Below are 18,836 nucleotides of genomic sequence, written 5' to 3'. Positions count from 1 at the left end.
TCCGCTGTCAGTTTATGACATTGTCAGTTTATGACTGTTCGGTAAACCATTCGGCCCGAGATTTAGGCTGGATTTTAGATTTTGGCCCCTTCTCTGATTGAGTTTGACACCCCTAATATAAGAGAAACACATCTATTGGTTTCCTCCTGCACACGCCCCAGCTAGGGACCTTTCGATCCGTACGCTCACGTCACACTGTATTTACTGAGCCAAACCTGCTAAGCCTGGATTATTTATTATTTGGTCTGATAAGAAAGAACTCCAAGGCATGAGACGTGATCAAAGCAAGGAACAGAGAAATGTCCAGAGTGTTTGTCAAATTGTAGGTACGTGTGTGTGCTTTCAGGACACACCTGCACGTATGAAGTGCACATGCACCCATGTGTGCACAGAGGCATATGGACATATTCTAGAAGGATCGATAAGGAACGATTGGGTCCTGGGGGCTGAGGCACTCTATGTTGTGTTTCCTCGGTAACACGGAGATGTTGACATATTTCTCTTCATTTTGAAACTCAGAGTTGCCTCACGTGGTGCACGTTGTCGATCCAATGAGAGGAAGCAGATGGTAGGACTCTTTAGGTGCCTTGTCAGCAGTGGGTTCCTCTTGCTCCAGAGACCTGGGGAGTTGGAAACACACCTGCTCACACGCTCCGTTAGCTTTTTCTACAGCCATGCTGACGTCCAGTCTGAACGTCCTGGGAGAGGGGGAACGGGAGGGTGTGGGTCACCCGAGCGCCTGTGAGCACAGACGTCTGAGAGACGGAAATGCTTGTTTATTAAATGGGAATGTCTTTTGATTCCAGTCCCTGAGGAATGTGTCGCTTAGGTTCAAACCAGAAAGGACCTCAGAAGGGGAAAGCAGGGTTGTGCTCGGCCCTGTGTGTTCACACTCAGAGCCGCGCACAGATGCTCGCCCAACACCGGTTATGTCACCTCCCAACCCCTTCCCAAGGCGTGTTTCTCCTTCTGAGCAGGAGGCACTGCTCACCCCCTCCCACAAGGGCCTTGCTAAATTCCTCACGTCCCTGGGGAAGGAGCCTCCCTCTGTCTGTCCGCATGGCCTCTTCTGGGGCAGGGAGAGGCTGTACCGGTGCATTCACCTGGCACAAACCTGAGGCCGGAGCCGCCTCAGCGTCCCCTCCGCCCTCCCCTCTGCTGTTAGTCATGTGACTGCTACGTTACCATCCTCCTGGATGGGGAAGAGACTCAGCCTTTGGCACTTCCCTCAGCTTTGGTCTCTGTCCAGCAGGGCAGCTTCTACGTGCCCTCGGAGAACTGCATGCAGCGCGCTCACAAGTGGCACCGGGGGCTGTGCCTGCTGCTCCTGCACGCCTACCGGGGGCTCCGCGCCTACTTCCTGCTCATCATGAGGGATGTCCCGGAGCTGCCGCACATGGAGCTGGGTAAGAGCCGGGCGAGGCTCGGGGGACACACATCCCACGGCCCTGTCTCTGTCTGCCGGGATGACTACTCAGGTCAGTAATTCTGTTCCGTGCGTCCCTCTAGGAGAGGCTCTTAGATGTGCAGGGCAGGAAGAAAAGACACAAGCCACTCAAGAAGCGTGCATGAGTGCATTCATTCACCCAACGAGCATTTAAAGACCACCTACTATATACCTGACACTGTTGGGACATAATGCTAGTTTATAGCCTTATCTTAATCAGGTGGTGATTATGGAATTCCACATTACAAGAATGCACAATAAATAAATACATACATAAAGAAGTAATAAGAAATAGATGCAAATATGCCCTTTAACATGGATGACCACAGAGAGCTCAGCAGCCTCACAGTGGTTTTCTGGGGATGAATTCCTTCTTGCCCATCACCAGATAGTGTGAGACCACTGGACCTGAATCCTCTTGATGGACAGATGGTAGAACTGAAGCTCAGAGAAGTCAAACGATGGCTCAGGGTCACACAGCAGCGTGTGGCCGCCCCATGCCGGGAGTGCAGGGGTCCTGCAGAGACTCACAGGGTAGGGTCCTGGCTTCACACCACCCTCACTCACAGCGAGGGGAATGTTGAGGTTCTGTTTAAAGTCCTCTAATGCGGCCCCTGTGCCCCTAAACCAGGAGCCAGGTCCTTCGCCTGGGGTTCAAGGCCAACAAGAGAAACCCGCTGGGTCCCTCAGCTTCTCTCAGCTCTGCAGCTCCACCTAGCGGGACTGCGGATCATTCATCAGTGCAATGGAGATGCAAACCTGTGTCCCACGTGTGTGACACATATGTGTGTGAGTGTGTGTGCGCACACACGCATGTACCTGCAAAGGCACCAAAGAAGAGGGAGTCACTTCGAACTTGTGCCAAGAGCCCTTTTTGACCTCGTGGAGGCTGACATCACAGGCTCCGAGTCACATTCATTTCCTTGGCCACCCAGAGGCAGGGCAGTAGGGAGGACGGAAGGAGCGTGCTCGGCCTTCGCGTTCCTGTCTGTGATTTTAAGGCTCACACGATGCCAGGCTTCGTCCCTGCAGGGAGCAGTGGCTGCGTGCCAGGGCGTGTCCGTTTCACTGCGCGCTGTCCTTTCTTTCCCAGAGTCCCTTGCTGTTGAAGAAACGCTGGATCGGCTGTGCTTGGAGCTACAGGTAATGTGAGAACCGTCCCCTCCGGTCTGAACAGCTGGGGTTGTGCCGGGCAGCCCTGGCTGCTCGCTTGGTAAAGATATCAGAGCTAAGCCCGGCCAGCGTGGCTCCGTGGGTGAGCATCAGTCCATGAACCAGGAGGTCACTGTTTTGATTCCTGGTCAGGGCAGGTGCCCGGGCTGTGGGCTCCACCCCAGTGTGCAGGAGGCAGCCCATCCATGATTCTCTCTCATCACTGATGTTTCTGCCTCTCTCTCCTTTTTCCTTCCCTCTGAAAACGATACACACACACACACACACACACACACACGCACGCACGCACGCACGCACTGGGGAAGTTGGTAGAGACGCCAGGGAGGAGGCTGCAGTCGCTTCCCGGAGGAGGGGCCTTCACAGCCGCTCTGCCCGCAGATGCTGAACGACCCGGAGAAGATAGCCGAGCAGATCAGTAAGGACCTCGCCTGGCTGGCCTCCCACCTGGTGGCCCTGTGGACCCACTTCCTGGACACGGTGACGCTGCACCCCCACGTGACCTCTTACCTCACGCAGGAGCATCACACCCTGCGGGTGAGGGACCACACGGGGGGTGCGTTGGGCAGAATACGAATCGGGGTTGGTTGTAGATGGGGGGTGGGGCAGGGTGGATCTGCTACCCCCCCGCCCAGGCCTGAGATGGCTCTGCCTTCATGACATCCCTCCCTCGGCCACCAGATGATAGCAGAGTCCATTGCAAGGGGTATGGCACGTGTTTTGGAAAGTATTTTCAAAAGTAAAGCGTCCTTCTTGGCCTATTTTTGGGGGACCCCTGCCCACGAGTGGAACGGCTCACGTGGCTCCCCCTCAGGTGCGGCGGTTCTCCGAGGCCTTCTTCTACATGGAGCACCACAAGCCTGCCATCCTGACCTTCCAGGAGAACCTGTGAGTACCCTCCTGCCCACGCCGCCCCCTAGGGGTTGGCGCTTGTGACGCGGCGTTGCTCAGAGAGCTGCCGCCCTTGGCCGCCAGCGAGTGGGACCGGGTTCTTCCGGTCTCTGCCCAGTGGGCTGAGGGCTCTGAGCAGGGGGGAGGCAGGCGAGCTGCAGGGGCATGGCTGGCGGGGCAGGGTCCCAGCCCTGTCTCCCCATGCCTGGTGTCACTCTGGCTCTGCAGACAGAATGGGGCTCCCAGGCCCCCCGAGGCACCTGCGGGAGTCTCTGCACAAAGCAGGTAGAAGCAGGTGGTGTGGCTGTGACCACACGTGTGTGAGAGGAGATTCAGACTTCGCCAGGGCCTTCGCCGTGGCTGTGACATGCCGTTAGCTTAAGATTTAAGATGGAGCTTTCCCCTGGAAGGGCTGGTGGATGTTTAAGTTCCTTTTTTTCCAAAATGAAGAAGAAATTTAAACCTACTCAGAAGAGTCAGAGGGTGACAGGCCCCCGCTTTGGTTCCGGGGTGAGCAGAACCAGCGTTCCCCGAGACATGTCGGCCTTTGCCACACCAGTCCCACGAGGGCCTTGGGGCGCGGGAGAAGAACGGGGTGGGCAGATGGCGAGGTCGGAGTGTGCTGAACATTGCTGAAGGTCTTCCTGGGAGCAGGGGCGGGCGGCCATGGAAAGCCTGTAACTCTTCGGGGTGCTCCCCGCCGTGCCCCCCAGGGTGCAGTCCCACAGCCAGCTGTCCCTGGACCTGCGCAGCTCGGAGTACCTGAGCACCATGCCACCGCTGCCCGCCGAGTGCCTGGACATCGACGGCGACGGCAGCACCCTGCCCGTCATCTTCGAGGACAGATACGTGGACTGCCCCGCGCCAGGTGGGTCTGGGCTTCGGAGACTCGAGATCAGCGCTTACAGCGGGCCCAGCCCACTGCTCTGTGCACATCCCAACGGCAGTGGGACCGGGTGAGGGAAGGAGTTTCTTAAGCCCTAGTCGGTTTGGCTCAGTGGACAGCACGTCAGCCGCATGGACTGAAGGGTTCCATTCCGGTCAAGGGCATGTTGCAGGCTCGATCCCCGGCCTGGTCAGGGTGCGTGCAGGAGGCAGCCAGTCCCTGTGTCGCTCACATGTCCATGTTTCAGAGCGGCTGCAAGCTGAGATTTGTCCTGTGTTTGCAAAGTCCAGGCGACTTCCAGGGCAGTGCAGCCTCGGGAAGGAGGATGCCTTTGGCTCTCAGGTGAACCCTGCCACCTAGTGTCCGTACCTTGTATGACGGCTGAAATGCGGCTCTAGAGGTGACTGACTACATCAGCTCTGCGTGAGACCCTCTGCTACTCCATCGGTCCTCAGCCCTAGAAGGGAAAGCAGAAGTTGCTTTTTGGGCAGCACCGGGCTTCCTCACTGGCTCCCCAAGACCCGTTTCAACTGCCCAGGATAAATCTAACAAATCCTTTACTTCTGTCCAAGGGCCCACCAGTCACCTGCTGCCCGTGCTAGCACCCTGTGAAGCCCAACTCCACATTTACACAGGCATCCCCGTTCATTCATCTAACCGTCTGACCTCACCTACTCCCCCTGGTGGCCTGACCAGACCGTGCGCCCAGACGCCTGGCCCGTGCCCATGCCACCCCTTCCTGGCACACTCCGCTCCTCCCTGCAGGATGGTAGATTCAATCTCCAGGGTGCAGCCCACTTTTCCTTCAGCGGGAGGCCAGCCGCTGCTGCTGCATGTGTTTCTCTGTGTTTTTAATACATCTCACTGATGTCAGAGGAAGGGAAAGGGGAGAAAGAAACATCAGTGAGGAGAGAGAATCACGGATTCACTGCCTCCTGCACGCTGCCTACTGGGGCTCGAGCTTGCAACTTGTGCACGTGCCCTGACTGGGAACCCAACTGTGACCTCCTGGTTCATAGGTCGATGCTCAACCATGGAGCCATGCCGATCAGGCCTTACTATTTCTTAAAACCCTTACAGCAGAGACTGGCTCCCTCCTGGGAAGTTCACGTAGCCTCTCAAGATGGGAAGAACGTGTTGAGGGAAGCAAGAGACCCATTTCTCTGATCTGCGTCCCACTCCTGACCCAGCATGCATTTCACGTAGGGGGTGCAGGAAGGACACCTCAGAGTCCCGCACAGTTTCCATGGGAGTGTCTCCGTGGTCACTCCATGTTCACGTTCTGTGGTGATTGCAGTCCTCTAATGTCTACTAAAACCATCAGGAGGATTTAAGCTTCTTAAAGAAAATAGAAGTCCAGCCCCCCTCACCTCCTTCCCCTGTCAGAGGCTGGCGTGGTGTCGCCTGGCACAAAGCCCTACCCAAATAACCTCAGGGTTGGCCTTCCTGGCACTGCCAGCCCCGTCCAGAGCCATCCCTTTGGCATAAGCTGTCAGAGGACTCGCCACCAGTCATGTGTCAGCCCATGAGACAGACATCCCCATGGCCTGGGAAATGCCGCGGACAGAGGCGCCCTCCAGGCACGGGACACCGAGCTCAGCCTCGTCCCTCTGGTGCGGTCAGGCGGACACTGCGAACACAGGTTCCTCAAGGACGACGCTCTGCTGCTGTTTTCCTTTCTTTTCTAGGGCAGAGTGTGAGTGTCTACTCTGATTTCAATGTTCCAGCCACAAGTCCCGCCGCAATGAGTCTACAAGACAGAGAAGAGGACCCTCTTGTGAACAGGAAACCATCTTTTCGGGAAAACCTCATCCTGCCCACCCCGGAATCACCCCAAATGGACTGCGACGAAGAGGTGCTTCATGCGCCGGCGCCAGAGGAGGAGGTGGGCGCCCCAGGCTCTGAGGACGTGCTTTCTGAGTCTCAGGTGTATCTGACGATCGGGGAGTCCCCAGACAGAGCAGCGGAGCCTGCCGAAGGGCGCACTGGCCAGAGGGCTGACATTGGGATGGACTCACTGGCAGATGATGACCCGCCCGGAGGGAGTCCAGGCCCAGAGGATGGCTGGGGTCCGGCGCTGGCCTACCTCGAGGTCAAGTCCAGCAATAAGCATCCAGGCCGAGCTGAACCCACTGTGGCCACGAGTGACCAGCACGGGGGTGGGCGCTTCCGAGAGAACCGTGACCTGGATGGCACTCTGCCGAGCAAAGCGCCGGCAGGCGGGAGCCCTCACCCTGCCGTCTCATGGGAGAAGACCCCGCTCCCGGAGTCCAGGACTCCCGGGAAGGGAGCTGACCAGGAGGCCAAGACGCTGCTGCTGAGTCTGAAGCCCTTCCCCAGGGAGCCATGCGGGCCACTGGCCTCCATTCTGAGGGATCCCCCAGAGGCCGGGGCTCCCCCAAGGGACCCTCCCCCAGAGGAGCCAGAGGAAGGGTCCGTGCTGTCTGGGCTCATCAAGAGGTCTTCCTCCCTCATCTCAGACTCGGGCATCGAGAGCGAGCCGAGCTCCGTGGCCTGGTCCGAGGCCCGGGGCCGGGCCCTGGAGGTGCCCAGTGACCGGGAAGCGTCCCTCACGCTGCTCCGCAGACAGGGCCCGCACAGGAACTCCCTGGAGGGCGGGCACACGGAGAGCAGCCTGAGCCTGCCGAGCGGGATCCAGGCGTCCCTCACCTCCATCAACTCGCTGCCCTTCGAGGAGGAGGAGCGGGAGCTGGCCCTGCTCACCAAGCTCACCAAGTCGGCGTCGGCGCCCCAGATCAGTAGCCCGGAGGAGGCTGCTGAAGACACGGGCGCCGAGCAGCCAGGCTCAGGTCCTGCTGACACTCCGGGCCAGCTGGTCAGCAGCATAGAGGCCCCAGGACACGGCCGTCCACCCAGTGATGGCGGATCGGGCATCCAGGACACCGGGGGCGGCCCTTCCCCGGTGGAGGCGGCTCCAGGAGCTGACCAGCAGGGCGCGGGTTACCTCGATATCCCCCAGGCTCAAGGGGCTCACGCTGACCCTCCAGGCCCCCGCAGACTTGATGGCAGGACTGAGAGCCCGCCAGGTGCTGGAACCAAAGGTGTTCACCTGGAAATTCCACGTGGCTCAGCACGGGCAAGCCCTAGGGACAGAGCTTCTCCTGGAGTACAGACGGAGGCCCCGAAGCACGTGCCTGCAGACGCGGGTGTGGGCAGTGGCGCGTGGTCCCACGGCGGCAGGTCGGACGTGGCAAGCCTCCCTGACCACGAGGCGCCTGCACCGAGCGGCCCGCCAGCTGTGGATGCCGCCGACCTGGGGTCCGCAGGCCAGCGGAGGGCCTCCCCTCGCGGCATTAAGGAAGCGGCATTTGGGAGAGGAGCTCACACCCTGGAGTGGGGACACCAGGCAGGCGCCGCGTGCCCCGCTGTGACTCACTCCATTCCCTCGCAAGTCCTGGGACCCCAGGAGCTCAGGGCAAGCACTTCCGCCATGGGGTCTCCCCTGACCCCCGCAGAGGCCTTCTCGCCCGAAGGCCTGAAAGCTGTGGAGGTCGTCAACTTGTCTGTGTCCTGCACTGCCACGTGCCTCCCGTTCTCGTCCGTGCCCAAGGAGACCCCTGCCAGGGCCGGCTTCTCCTCCAGACAGCCCCCCCTCCCCATCACGCACCAGCCTCTGGGGTCCTTCGAGGCCGTTCCTACCCATCCCAGTGCGCTGGAGGAAGGCATCGGTGAGAGGATGTTCAGGTGAGCCGGCCGCTGTCTCCTCCGCCCTTCTGGATGCTCCCGTCTGCTTCTCAGTCCCCTGCGTCCTCTTCTCAATAGAGATCTCGGTCATTTTCTCATTTAAATAATGTCATCTAGTCACACCCTGCACATCAGAAACCAGAATGGTGTAAAGGAGTAGAAAGTACCCATGGCTCACATATGCTCCTCCACACTATATCTACATATTATTTCTATGGAAAAAAACAAGATAATTCTTTATGAATTAAGGCTCTTCAGGCTAATATACTGGAAACAATCTTTCAATGCTGATATATCTATTTTTGCGTGAGCATCTAATGTTTAAACAACACACGGTTGTATGGATGCACTATGACTTAGTCACAAAATCCTGAAGAAATGGGTATTTAAGTGTCCTTCTCACTGTTCATTGTGATGGTTACCTCTCTCATGATCGCCATCGCACCTCTACATTTGCATATTTTGAACGGGGGTCCTTTAACCCTTCAGAGAGTAGGATGACTATATCAGCTTGGCCTCCCGAGCCCCTTTTGGGCAGTTCCTAAGTTGGTCATTTCTGTCACAACATCCCTCCTCCGTGTGAGGGGTTTGTATCCCCGTGGCTACCTCATCTACAAACCGTGTTTGATTCGGTATCAAAACATCTCTCTTTTGCAAAATGCTGAGGAGTTGCCTACTCATGATATTTCCAAAAGAAGTTGCCCAGACAGATAGACTTTGGATCGCTGTTTTATAAAGGTTATTAAATGTCTATTATGAGCTCATGTCATCAATTTAACAACACACACAACAGTCAGTGGCCAGGGTAGCCCTGGCTGTGACTGTGCTTGCAGTGTCACAGAAAGGCAGGGAGATGACAGAATGCATCCAGGGCAGTGGGGTCAGTGGGATGGTGTGTGGGTGTGTCACTGAGCCAGGGGGGAGACAGGACCTACCTGGGCTGGGGAAGCAGAGCACGAATAGAGATGGTGTCCAGGAGAAGCTTTTTGAAGGTGACACCTAAGCTGATGCTGATGATGTGATGGTGGTGGTGGTGATGATGATGATATGTCTGGTAAGAGAGACATTTATTCTTAATCCATTTCAAGTGTGTTCTAAGCATTTTGCAAAGATCATATCACGTCATACACAAGCCAACTTTGCTAATTAGATAGCGACGTCAATCCCTTGTACACAGGAAGAACTGTTATGCAAAGGGGTTAAGTGATTGGCCCACAGCCAGTAAACGTCAAAGCCAAGATCTGACCTTGGCAGTGTGGCTCCTGAGTCCGAGCTCCTGACCACCACCTTGTTAGATACCACGCAGAGGACACATAACCGGGGGGAGGGACACTGCAGACAGACCCCATGCACAAAGGCACAGAGACCAGGCACCGCCACACATGCAGGCGATTGTAGGAAACGTGTTTGCTGGAGGAGGAGGTGGGGCCCAGCCTGGGAGCCCTTGTGGGTGAGGTCACTCTGGGGGGTCTTTGTAAAGATTGTGTGGTCCCTTGGAGCTGGGCGGAACCTTACACGTCCTGCTCAGTGCAGGGACCGCATAGAATGTGCAGGACCCAAACCATGGCAGCCTTGGTTTCCCGGGCGTTTTCCTGCTCCTCGTTCAAACAAAGCTCCCCTCCCTGGCATCCCCAGAGGCCGCACATCCAGCCTCTGCCACTCGGCAAGTTCCTCCCTGTAGATGGTCATCACTCCTGCAACCCAGTCAACTCATCCCCTGCTCAACGGACTGGCAGGGCGTGGCGTGCGATTAATTAGTGTATTCTCCAGTTTCTATCAGGCCAAAGAGAAATTTAAAAAAGACCTGAAGATTGATGGATTTCTGTACAGTGACTTATCTGTACTAGCTTCTGACATGCCGTATTTCCCACCAGAGGAAGAGGAGGAGAACTTGGAGGACGGGATTCACCTGGTAGTCTGTGTCCATGGCCTGGATGGTGAGTTCCAGAGAAAGCTGTTGATAAAATGAAGTACAAGAAAGAATGAGTGAATGGGCTGCAGGAATGAGTGGGTAAATGGAATGAAGGAATGTATGGATAAATGGAATGAATGGATAAATAAAATTAATGAATAAATAAATGGAATGAAGGAATGAATAGAGAAAATGAAGGGATAAATGGGATGAAGGAAGGAATGGATAATGGAAGGAAGGAATGGATAAGTGGAAGGAAGGAATGAATAGAGTAAATGAATAGATAAATGGGATGAGAAAGAAATGGAGTAATGGAAGGAAGGAAGGAAGGAAGGAATGGAGTAATGGAAGGAAGGAAGGAAGGAAAGAAGGAAGGAAGGAAGGAAAGAAGAAAGGAAGGAAGGAAGGAAGGAAGGAAGGAAGGAAGGAAGGAAGGAAGGAAGGAAGGAAAGGGTGTGTTCTTTGCTCCTCCATGATCAGCAGCGGTCTCACTCCCTGCCACCGATAGTCCCTATGGAGCAGGTGGCGTCCATGGCCCTGACCCCTTCATGACGGTCTCCAAAGGCGACTGCTACTAGTGTAGATAACTACGCCCTGCCTGGCCCTCTTGGGGGCCTCACTGACTACCTGGCAGGGCAGACCTAGACAAGCTTTGTGTTAAATAAGACACTGAAGAGGGGACTTGTAGATGGACGTTGTGTCATGTCAGCCGTTGAGTGGTGTCACTCACAGAAAGCCCTGAGGAAACAGAACTGGCTGCGGAAGAAGGGGAGGCAGTGCGCCTCCTGCTGGTCCCATGGGGAATGTCCACAGCCATGTGTCTGTGGGGCAGGGAGGAATTCCATGGAGGGGACTTCCGAAAGGCCCTGACTGCTCAACAGAACACCAAGGTGCATGTGGGAACGGGGGGGAAGGAGAGCTGAGTCCCTGTGCGTCTGCTTTCGTGTTCCTGACTTTGGGGGGGGTTGTCCGTGGTTTTAGGGAACAGTGCAGACCTCCGGCTGGTAAAGACCTTCATAGAACTGGGGCTCCCTGGAGGCAAACTGGACTTCCTGATGTCTGAGAAGAACCAGGTATGAGGACACAAACCTCAGAGCGGGGGTCCCCGGGTCAGGCCTCTGAAAGTCAGCAGACAGTTTGTGGACGTGCAGATAAGAGGGGGCTTATGGTCCAGGAGAAAGGACTCCTTCTCCTTCGGGAGGGCGAGGAGAGAGGAAGCAGTGGGGCATGGGAGTCAGGTGCCTGGGGCCTTCTGACCCACTGGGCATCAGGGTGAGTGACAGCTCAGAGCATCCATACCTTGGATGTCTGTGGGTCTGCCCTGGGGTCGGTCCCTGTCCCTGGTGTCCGTGTGACTTCTCGGCACATACTTCCTCCTCTGTGACACAGGACAGCGGTCCCGGGGGACTGCATGTGTTGCTCTTCACCTTGTCCCTTCCTCCTCCTGTCCGTCACCCCCTGAGGAGGCTCTGGTGTCCCCAAGTCTCTTCACTGGGGCCCCAATCTGTGAGCCCTTGATGTGGAGTTCCGGTCCATAACCCCAGCATCAGGCTGAGACCCGCTCCCAGCATGCACCACGGTGTGGATGGAGGAGCCCGGCCTTGCTGGCCCCACCCACCTATGCCCTTTCCTCTTCCAGATGGACACGTTTGCCGACTTTGACACCATGACGGACCGGCTGCTGGACGAGATCATCCAGCACATCCAGCTGTACAGCCTCTCCATCGCCCGGATCAGGTGAGAGAGCACAGGGCGCAGGCTGCGGGGGAGGTGCCTCTGAGTGTTTGCTGTGCACAAGATCCACGCGATGCCTTGTACACCCCAGGGATGAGCTGACGGTGACTTTAATGGCGTAGATGGCCCGGCCATGTGGCTCAGTGGTTAAGCATCCACTTATGACCCAGGAGGTCAAGGTTCAATTCCCAGTCAGGACACATGCTCCGGTTGCAGGCTCGATCCCCCGTGTGGGGTGTGCAGGAGGCAGCCGATCAAGGATGCTCTCTCATCATTGATATTTATCTCTCTTTCCCTCTCCCTTCCTCTCTGAAATCAATAAAAATACATTTTAAAAAATGTAAAACAAAATAATGGCATAGATGGCGTTGAGAGCAGAGGTGACACACCCACGCCCGCCATAGTGAGTGCCAGGGAAGAAATGTCTGTGGCTCCGTAGGAGAGACTTGGACTTGGTCAGATGTTCTTGAGTTTGAATGTTGGCTCTCCTCATGCCGGGAGTCCCTCCTCCACCACAGAACCTCCTCAGGCGTCTCCGTCCCTGCGCCTCTGTCCGTGGAGTGGGACCAGCGCTGAGCTGAGGTGGGCAGCGCTGGACGGGTCCCCTGCCAGGAAGGCATGCCAATCTGTGACAGTTGTGTGCCTCCTTCAAGCCTGACACGAGGAAGGGGAGAGCTAACACCTGGCTTGGGGGGTGGGGCAGAGTGGCGAGTGCTTGACGTGCATCAGCCCATCCAGTCCTCAGAGATAAAGTCTCAGCCCTCCTCCTCTCACAAGTGAGGGCAATCACAGAGCATGCTGGGAAGAGGTCGGAGGTGTCCCTCTCATGTGACGGGGTTCCCATAGTTGTTGTTGTTGTTGTTATTATTATTTTAAATCCTCACTTGAGGATATTTTCTCATTGATTTTTAGAGAGTGTGGAAGAGAGAAAGAGACAGGGAAACATTGATGTGAGAGAACACATCGATTGGTTGCTTCCTGCATGAGCCCTAACCAGGGCCAACGCCAGGGAGGAGTCTGCAATCAAAGTACGTGCCCTTGACCGGAATCGAACCCAGGACCCTTTGGTCCACAGGCCGACCCTCTATCCACTGAGCCACACCTGCTAGAACCTAGTAATTATTTAATTTGAAAATAATGCTGTGGTGGATCCGTGGTCTGTGGGAACAGGACTGGAGATATAGGAGTGGTGTCCACCCATGTGGGCAGAGAGCAGGCGGTGACGAGTGCCTAGCGGGGGAGTGAATGACGGGGGAGGGGCCTGAGAGAGGGGGGATTGCATTCTGTGGGTGACCAGGGCGGTTCAGTGCTCAGAAAGGACACCACCTGGTGGACTAGAGAAGACATAGGGAGGGGGACGGGGCCCGGGCAAGAAGCCCACACGTCTCTCCAGACCAGGAGGCTCCACTCATGAAGACCCGCTGGCGCTCACCGGCCGGAGATGGGCAGCTGATGGGGATGGATCGGCGCCCCTAATCGGAGGGAGGTGCGGGGTGCTGACCCGGCGCTCCCTGTGCAGGACCTTCACTCACTCACCCGCTTTCTCTCCAATCAGCTTCATCGGCCATTCTCTCGGCAACATCATCATCCGCTCGGTCCTCACGAGGCCCCGGTTCCGCTATTACCTCAGCAAGCTGCACACCTTCCTGTCGCTGTCCGGGCCGCACCTGGGGACCCTGTACAACAACAGCACCCTGGTCAGTACAGGTGAGATCCCCCGCCGGGCACTGCCCCGAGTCCATCCGGTGCCGCCCTTTATAACTGTGTGTGTGTGTGTGTGTGTGTGTGTGTGTGTGTATTGATTTCAGAGAGGAAGGGAGAGGGAGAGAGAGAAACATAAGTGATGAGAGAGAGTCATTAATCCGCTGCCTCCTGCACACCCCACACTGAGATGGAGCCTGAAACCCGGGCACGTGCCCTGACCGGGGATCGAACCATAACCTCCTGGTTCCTGGGTCAATGCTCAGCCACCGAGCCAGGCCAGCGGGGCCAGATGCTGCTCTTGATGGAGCCCTGTGAGTTTGGAGCCTCCTCCAGCATGGAGGGTGGAGAGAGCGCTGGGCTGAGAAAGGTGGCTTCAGTTTGTGTTGAGGGAGGTTGGACTGGGTGGAGCCTGGACTTCTCCTGCTTCCAGTTTCCTGGGATCAAGGAGGTGATGTCTCTGGGGTGCCAGCAGGAAAAGGTTCAAGAAGCTGATGGTGAAGAGGAGAGAGCGTAGAAGTCTCAGTCTATTGGGAATGCCGTCACAGTCACCATGGCGGCGGGGGGGGGGGGTGGGGGAGGGGGGAGGGGCTGGTCACCAGCAGACGCTGATGCCTCACAGAGCTGGAGGCCAGGAGTTGAGGTCTAGACACCCCAACTTTATTGTCTAGTGAGGGGCAGACTCCTGGTTCATGGATGGCCCTCTTCCTGCTGTGTCCTCAGTGGCAGGGAGGGAGCTCTCTGGATCTCTTTGATGAGGGCACTAACCCCACTCAGGAGGGCCCCACCCTCAGTACCTCCCACAGGCCCCACTTCCAAATGCCATCACATTGAGGAGTTCGTTTTCAACATATGAACTTGGGAGGATACAGCACTCGGTTGTGGCAAAGGGGAGGCCAGAGGCAGACTCGGCCAGGTGTCTGTGGGGGCGGAGTCTATAGCAAGGGCTTTCAATCCTGTCACTCCCATGACAAGCCTGCGGTCAAGTTCTAACCCAGGCACTTAGTGAGGATCTGGCCCAGACCTTTAGCCTCTGTGCTGCTGTGTTTCCTTAGTGTTAAAATGGACTGAATGTGTGTATATGTGTATAGTTACATGCATGACAGATAAATGTGTATGTGTGTACACTGGTCTCTAAACACACACCATATTTATGGTATACCTATATGGCACATGTTTACATGGAAGTAATGATCACATATGTGCACGGTGTGTCTTGTTTATTTCCTTGCATTTTTATAAAACAATAGTGGTGGTGACATGATCCTCACCCTCATCCGTGTCAGTGTCGGCACACCACAGGAAGGGGAGGGACTGAGTGTGAGGCTGACTTTCGCTCTTCCAGACCCGAGCTGGTCTGGAGGGAGCATCCTCCTGCGAGCTTGTGTTTAGGGTTGACTCCTCAGCCTGCCTTTAGGGGCGGGCCGAGCAGATCGGAGAGGGCGGGGGTCCCAGGACTCCGCAGCCTGTGGCCATGCTGTTTGCAGGCGATTTTGTGTCTCTGTCCAGGACGTGAGGCACAGACATCCTCTCACCTCCCACACGTGTGCTACCATGCCCGCTGCCCTCCTCGGTTTATGTTGATGAGAAAGCGCAGTGACTGTTGCTCTCTCCCCAGTTATTTGTGCCCCCCGCCCCCGTATGTGTGTGTGTGTGTGTGTGTGTGTCTGTCTGTGTCTGTCTCTGTGTGTGTGTGTGTGTGTGTGTGTGTGTGTCTGTGTCTGTCTGTCTGTGTGTGTGTGTGTGTGTGTGTGTGTGTGTGAGAGAGAGAGCTCGGTTTGGTTTGTTCCAGGCCTGTGGCTCATGCAGAAGCTGAAGAAGTCTGGCTCCCTCCTGCAGCTCACCTTCAGGGACAACGCCGATCTGCGCAAGTGCTTCCTCTACCAGCTCAGCCAGAAGACAGGTGAGGGCTTCCCCCACGCGGGGGGTCTGAGCGTGAGCTGAGATCCAGTCTGACCTGCTGGCTTCCGCCAAGAGGCCGATTCTCTCACAGAAGCGTTGGAGCGGAGGCACAGCCTCTGTGCCCCCAGGAGGCCCAGCCCCGAGAACTCAGGGTCCCCATGGCGGGTGGAAGGCCCCACACACCGGAGCCCAGGTGTGCTTGCTTGGGGGCATCTCTAGGAGAGCTCACGCCTCGTTCACACAGGTCCTTCCCTCGCCCAACCACACAGGCTCTGGGTCTGGGGCCACTCACAGCCCCTCGCCCAGGTGCAGGGCACCTTCCCGCAGCCCCTCCACCCTGAGGAAGGGCCCCCCCCCCATCACGGGAATGGGCAGAGGGCAGCAGTGGGTGAGGAGGAGCAGAGGCCAGCCTGACTCCCCCTGTCGGGCGCTTGCTCTGTGTGCCTTCCTTTCCCTGTCCGATGAGCGCACCCCCCTCTTCCTGTGGCACAAAAGCTCCCGCGGCAGATGCTCTGCTCAGCCTCGCAGACAGGAGGCCCGTGTGCACCCACACACTCTCTCAGGGCAGGGGGCACAGGATGCACCCCGAAACGCCCAGGTAAAGAGCACCCCGGCTCGTTGCAGGTCTGCAGTATTTTAAAAACGTCGTGCTGGTGGCTTCACCCCAAGATCGCTACGTGCCATTTCACTCGGCCAGGATCGAAATGTGCAAAACCGCCCTCAAGGACAGGCACACGGGTAAGCAGACCTGGCCGGGTGGCTCGGGTGGTCCCACTGCACAGATGGCAGGCCCCATCCCAGCGCAGGGAACATATAAGAATTAGCCAGTGAATGCACAGATAGTGCAACAACCAATCGATGTTTCTCTCTCCTCTCTCCTCTCTCAAGTCAGTCAATCAATCAATCAATAAAAAATTACAAAGCAAACTTTGAGGCCTGGCCAGGCAACTCAGCTGATTGGAGTGTCATCCCTTACACCAAATGCTTACAATCCTTAGAATGGGCCCACACAGGAGGCAAACCATCGATGTTTCTCATCCTGAGGTTTCTCTCTCACATTGATGTTTCTCTCTCTCTCAAACAATAATTAGAAACATATCCTCTGGTGAGGATTAAAAAGATAAGAATAAAGCCCCAGCTGGTTTGGCTCCGTGGATAGGGTGTCTGCCTGCGGTGGAAGGGTCCCTGGTTCAATTCCAGTCAAGGGCACATGCCTGGGTGGCAGGCTCCATCCCCAGTAAAGGGCACGCAGAAGGCAGCCGATCAATGATGCTGTCTCGTTAGTGATGTTTCTAGCTCTCTTTCCCTCTGCCTTCCTCCCTGAACAAAAATACAGATTTTAAAAAATAATAAAAGCAGACATGACATTAAAACTCTGCCGAGTGGGGCCCATCAGACGTTCCGCCCAGGGATAGGAACCCCCCCGCACGCAGCCTCTCCAGGCTCCTCTGTGAGTTCCCCTAGGTCTGCCTGACCCCTGCATTCACCCAGTGAACACTGTCCCCCTAAGTTCAGCCTGCACCCCTGGCTTGCTCCCTCCCCGCAGGGCCTGTGTATGCAGAAATGATCAACAACCTCTTGCGCCCCCTGGTGGAAGCCAAGGACTGCACGCTGATCCGGCACAACGTGTTCCACGCGCTGCCCAACACGGCCAACACCCTGATCGGGCGCGCGGCGCACATCGCGGTGCTGGACTCGGAGCTGTTCCTGGAGAAGTTCTTCCTGGTGGTGGGACTCAACTACTTCAAGTAGCGGCCGCCGCCGCCTGGCTCGCCGAGGCCCGCTGGGCAGCTGGCCCAGTCTCCCTTTTGTCCAGCTCCGCCCTTCAAGCTCAGAGCCCAGAGGAGGCCTGGGGGACGCAGGAGGGGGGACCCGGCACCCGGGTACTTCCGTTTGGGAGATTCGGAAAAGCCGAGCCTACAGGGATCAGAACAGCAGGCTTTGCCCCAACCTGTCCGGCCACCGGGAGGGAGGCTCCTTTATCCGAGATGCTCTCTAGAGAAAATAAAGACTCGGAACTTGGAGCCTTTGTGACCCGCAGCGGCTGGCAAGGGGCAGGCGCCCTCCACCTTACCCAGGCGTGCCCGGCGGGTGGCTAGCGCATAGCTTTATCGTTTTTCAAATTAAATTAAGTGCACACAAGCATTTCAGAACTCAGGTTAACCTCTGTGCAGAGTGGACACACTGGTGTCAATAGGACCCTCATAGACTCCATGTGCCCCTCGCTCCCTCTCCTCCTGTCCCCTCAGCCAGGGGCGGAGGAATGCTTTAGAACCCCCACGTTCATGGCCTCCCTGCGGGTGATTGCGGATATGGGGTGCAGGTATGGGGTGCAGTGATGCGATAGAGGAACATAGAGCTGGCCCGCCAGCCGCCTCCCCGGCTCCTGCATGTTCAGCCTGCTCCATACGTTGTTCTTGCCATGGCCCACGTCTCTGTCCGGTCGGGAAATGGACTTCCACTAAAGCTGGCAGAAGGGGGCGCCGAGGCTGATGCTCAGGTTGTGGTGCTCCGGCAGGTGTACTTCCAGAGAAATGCTCGGCCAGCACCGGGCGCAATTGCAAAAAATTACACCCCTGAGCGTGGCCAGCGGCCCCTCTGTCGGTGGAGGGAGAAAGCCTCTCATGGAGGAAAGCTGGCTTCCACAAGCTCAGGGGCGCCAGGAAGGTGCTGGGCATCCCTCCATAGCAATGTCTTCTTGCCTTAGGGAACTAAAGGGCTAAGGAAGGTCACCATGGCTTAAAAACTAAACACGAAACCTACAAGACAGCAGGAGCGAGCGTGAGATCAGAGAGGACGGAGGGTGGGAGGAGGGCTCCACCTGTGTTATTGGTAAGTGGCCTAAGGGTGGTTTTGAAACTTCAGGATGTTTACCGGGGTCCCCAAGGCTGAGTGCACCCTACGGGCTGAAGGAAGCCCACGGAGGACCCTTCTGCGGAGCGTGAGAGACGCTGGACGCTGCGAATGTCTTCATCCCAGAACCCCCCCTGCTTCTGCCACATCGCCCTCAGTGCGGACACCTGGGCCCTGACCTGGCGCACCAGCGCCTGGTAATGAAGCATTTAAGTCCCTACCGTGGTCACACGTGGCTTTGGAAACGCGGCTCAGAGGCTGGGAGACCATCCAGAGAGGTGACTTCGCAGGAGAACAGAGTGTGAGCCTCTTGAGAAAGAACGAGACGGGCAGCGATGGGCGACCTGCAAAGGCGATTCCACCCACGGGTGAGGGCTTCCCTCGGGGCCTCCAAACTCACATCCTCTGTGCTTGCTTAGGGGCAGGGGTCCTTTGGGCACTTCCCTCTGGGCGTTACGTTCCCGGTGGGCATAGATTCAGCTACTCAGGAGCAGTGCCAGCCTCCCCTGGGAGGGATTGGGTTCCGCAGCATAGCGTGCGCTGCTGGACACCCTGCGCCTCGGCCAGGGCAGGACCCCGGGGTTGTGGCCACTTGTCCTTTCCGGCCGGAGGCGGAGTCCGTGTGTTTCACTGTG

The 18,836-nt window shown here is 56.9% G+C and overlaps 1 protein-coding gene across 7 annotated transcripts in view; it reads left to right on the top strand.

The window, feature by feature from the left end:
• FAM135B (family with sequence similarity 135 member B) overlaps positions 1–17,670 on the top strand; it is a 68,842-nt gene extending 51,172 nt beyond the window's left edge. For 3 of the 7 annotated variants that reach the window (XM_084864635.1, XM_084864634.1, XM_084864632.1), the window contains 13 exons: positions 1,250–1,406; positions 2,541–2,590; positions 2,999–3,154; positions 3,432–3,505; positions 4,222–4,376; positions 6,083–8,099; positions 9,870–10,036; positions 10,993–11,084; positions 11,651–11,748; positions 13,301–13,452; positions 15,239–15,349; positions 15,973–16,086; positions 16,895–17,670. In XM_084864635.1, the coding sequence (XP_084720761.1) occupies positions 1,250–1,406; positions 2,541–2,590; positions 2,999–3,154; positions 3,432–3,505; positions 4,222–4,376; positions 6,083–8,099; positions 9,870–10,036; positions 10,993–11,084; positions 11,651–11,748; positions 13,301–13,452; positions 15,239–15,349; positions 15,973–16,086; positions 16,895–17,100 (3,549 nt within the window). In that variant the 3' untranslated portion in view covers positions 17,101–17,670. Of the gene's footprint in view, positions 1–1,249; positions 1,407–2,540; positions 2,591–2,998; positions 3,155–3,431; positions 3,506–4,221; positions 4,377–6,082; positions 8,100–9,869; positions 10,037–10,992; positions 11,085–11,650; positions 11,749–13,300; positions 13,453–15,238; positions 15,350–15,972; positions 16,087–16,894 lie in introns of those variants that run through there. The other 4 variants (XM_084864636.1, XM_084864633.1, XR_014793195.1 and 1 more) reach the window with 3 other exon arrangements.
• Positions 17,671–18,836: the final 1,166 nt, after the last annotated feature.

The sequence above is a fragment of the Pipistrellus hanaki genome (genome assembly GCF_964339955.1).
Source record: "Pipistrellus hanaki genome assembly, chromosome: 17".
Taxonomy (NCBI): Eukaryota; Metazoa; Chordata; class Mammalia; order Chiroptera; family Vespertilionidae; genus Pipistrellus; species Pipistrellus hanaki.
This window is presented reverse-complemented; position numbering and strand designations above follow the sequence as displayed.